At 34.3% G+C, this 3,544-nt stretch overlaps 1 protein-coding gene across 1 annotated transcript in view; it reads right to left on the bottom strand.

The window, feature by feature from the left end:
• The window catches only part of Gfpt1 (glutamine--fructose-6-phosphate transaminase 1), a 103,630-nt gene that overhangs the window by 50,816 nt on the left and 49,270 nt on the right, over positions 1-3,544 (bottom strand). Inside the window, exons 9-10 of the mRNA XM_023718401.1 lie at positions 3,466-3,544; positions 3,207-3,260 (exon numbers count right to left, since the gene is read on the bottom strand). Of these exons, the coding sequence (XP_023574169.1) occupies positions 3,207-3,260; positions 3,466-3,544 (133 nt within the window). The remainder of the gene's footprint in view (positions 1-3,206; positions 3,261-3,465) is intronic.

Consider the following 3,544-nt stretch of genomic DNA (forward strand, 5'->3'; position numbering starts at 1 on the left):
GGGCCCTCTTATACTTCTTGTAAGTCAGGACAAATGATGGTACTTTTATAATAGCAATATCTTTTCAATGCCAGCACTTCAGAATTTTGCTATCTTTAATTTGTCAAGTTAGTGAGATGTTTTTTTTTTGTTTATTTGCAACTAAAGTAAAAATGAGGAATTATGATGTTTTATTGAGTTAGCCTAATCTACAAAAAAATCTTTTCACTAAAGACTATATCATGTCCTAGAAACAAAGTTTCCTTCTCAGTACAACACATACTGTGAAAAGGGAATGAACCTGTTCAAAAGGAAGGAATTACTGAGTTGAGAAGGACTCGACTTAGAAAAAGAGTTGACCTTTTTCTCTTCTTAATTTCTTATATATTCTTTTTTTTCTTCTTCCAATTTTGCATGCATATATATCTGGTAATATGAACTACTAATTTGAAGACAACACTACACATTACAACAAATACTGTGAAATTAATATTATTTTGTTCAGTGAAATTCTGTACCATTTGTAACTTTTCTGTTTTAATACTATTTTGGACTCTCTTTAAAAAATAAATAAATAAGTCTTTTAAGTTTCCTTTTCCAAGGCCAGGATGTAGGAGACTAAAACTTATGGACACAACCACCATAGCATACATAAATACCATTAAAATGCATACTATATCCATCTTCTAAAATGCATATACAGAAGCTTGATAATAATTATTCTTAGGAATGTATATTCAAAGTTCTCCATAACTGATTATTTGGTACATTCTAAAAGATATCAAGCTTTAAAAACTGTAAACTAGGTGTGATGGTGCATGCCTGTTTATCCTAGCACTCAGAAGGCTGAAGCAGGAGGATTGCTATAAGGTCAAGACCAGCGTGGGCTACAAAGTGAGCTACACAGCAAGACCCTGTCTCAAAAAGACTTTTAAATGAATAAATAAACAAACAAACAAACTAGTCATTAAATGATAATCCTAAATATGGTAATACTACAGAAATGTAACAGATCAGTGTAGGATTGATTACAAAGGTATATCTTAAGGGAACTTTTGGGGGAAGGAAATTTTCTGTATGTCTGACTGCAGCAATACTTAAAAAACTGCTTTTGAAAAACTCTAGGAAAAAAAAACCTCTAGAAATTCTAAAAAACTGAATTTTACTTGTAAACAACAACAAAAATGAAAGTGATTGGTGGTATGTTATGGTTTGTATCAAGATGCCCCCCCCCCACAAAGCCTCATGTAGTCATGGGGCAGGATTCTTTTTTTTTTTTTTTTTGTAGAACCGGAGATTGAACTCAGGCCCTGAGCTATCTCTCTGGTCTCTAGGATTCTAGAATTTGTGATTAATTCATGATCCAATACTGGGATTATGGGTATAAGTGCTGCTAGGAATTCTGGGTGTGAGTGCTATACCCACCCTGGGGCAGATAGCATGAATGCTATGTAATATATAAGGAAGGGAGAGAGAGAGGCTTGCTCTCGGCTGCTGCCCCTCCCCATTTTGCTCTTGCTGCTTTGCTGTTTTCCAGCACCATGAGCTGCTGCCCTCTGCCTTTTGCCACTCTGCCTTGGGAGTCAGCTGATTATAGACTGAAATTTCTACAAACTTTAAGCTAAATAAACTTTCCCTCCTTAATGTTTGGGTGTCAGGTATTTTGTCTCAACAACAAGAGAAAAGTATCTGAGACATGGTATAACTCTGGTACAGTGCTTACCTAGCTTGTGCAAAGCCCTGGTTCAAGCTCCAGCATCCCCCAGCCACCCCCACCAAAAAATGGATTAAAAAACAAGAAGGCGCCAGGCACAATGGTACATGCCTGTAATCACAGCACTGAGGAGACCGAGACAAGAGGATCGTAAGTTCAGCCTACTACATAGTTACCTAGGCTTGAAAAAAAGTAGGACTTCCCAATAGCCACCTTTCAAAAATAAATACAATTAACTTTGTTTATACAATATCTTAACAGTGCTGAATTTCATTCTAAATACAGATCTCATCTTTCAAACAATAAAAGTATATTTATTAAAATATTTAAAAGAATGAGGCATCATTACCTACTGAAATAACATCTATAAAATTCTTAAGACTCACAAAGTGGAATACAATTATCATCCCTCTCCTGCAAAGAGAAAAGTGACTTTTTGGTCACACCTGCAGGAAATGACAAAGGCCTAAACACTAGTCGAGAGTTCTCTCTTTACACAGCCGTTCAATTAAGAGGCTATTCCACTAAACTTCACTAAACCACGTATTACCTATGAGTAGCTACAGAAATAAAACTTAAACACAATCTGTCATGATAATTTTTCTTCCAACATCTTAAGACCTTAGCTATGATTTTTCCATTATTTCTAAAAGTAGCCCAAGACAACCTATGAGGTAACACATATAATTTATATATAAGTAAAGTTCTAATTAGCATCTTAGGACTAAAGGTTATTTAAGAAAGTAATTTTCAGCTCTATATAAAAGAATAGGGGCCAGGGAGATGGCTCAGTAGAATAAGCACTTGCTTGGCAAGCACAAGGGCCTGAGTTCAATCTCCAGTTCCACCAAAATAAATAAATAAATAAATAGATAAAAGAGTAAAACCAATAACGATTAAAAATAAATAGGTTTAGGGTACTTTGTTAAGTGTTTCTCAAGAAACCAAGAATTAAACGTTAATAATATGGGTTTTAATGTCCTGAGTCTACTACTCCCTACCTTTTACATGGAAAGTTTTTAACAGTAAATAAATGGAAAGCACATTGCTGTTGTTTTACGTTTTTGTGTAAATATATCACTAAAATGGTCCAGAGTATATAGAGCTGAAAATTCTATTCAAAAACTTAACTTCAAACAGAAACAGTAACTCTAAATTCAAATAAAGCAAATCAAAATATAACTTCCACTTTGTTCAAACTAGCAATATTCTTTTCCTAATTTAAGCATATATCCTACTAACTTAAAACTCAGAAAAAAATATAACTTAACTATGTCCTCATACCTCAGAAATTAAAAAAAAAAAAAATTAAAAGCAGTTTTCTAAATGCCAAAGCAAACAGACAAAATATATTCTGCAAATTAGAATAAAAAAAAAAGTCAAAATGTTTCCCCATAAAATAAGCACTATTTTAGAGGCCCAGCACATTCATTCACTTCAAGAACAAAGAATTAGTAAAGAATGAACAAAAGAAGGTAAGAGTCTTCCCATCCATGCAAAGTGCATTTCCCACCTCTTTCTCCCTGTGATCCCCACCGTGTGAATTTTGATCCAATCTGAGTCCTAGCTAAGGATATACAACAGAAAAAAAAATTCTACTAGTCAGAAAACTCAAAAACCAACCTTTTTTACATCCAGACAGAGCTACATATACAGATATGTACATATGGATAAACCAAAGGTGCATTTATTCAAACAAGGAAAAGAATTCTTTACATTTATGGCACTCAATCTCCATGTTTCCCCACGGAATGAAGCCAAGACAGTCTTACCTGTTCTATATAGTATTGGGATGTGATCAGTAGAAAGCTTATGTTCACTCCGAACGCCAATCAATAGGGGGCTACCTCG

Source organism: Octodon degus, unplaced genomic scaffold, assembly GCF_000260255.1.
Source record: "Octodon degus isolate 3935 unplaced genomic scaffold, OctDeg1.0 scaffold00058, whole genome shotgun sequence".
Taxonomy (NCBI): domain Eukaryota; kingdom Metazoa; phylum Chordata; class Mammalia; order Rodentia; family Octodontidae; genus Octodon; species Octodon degus.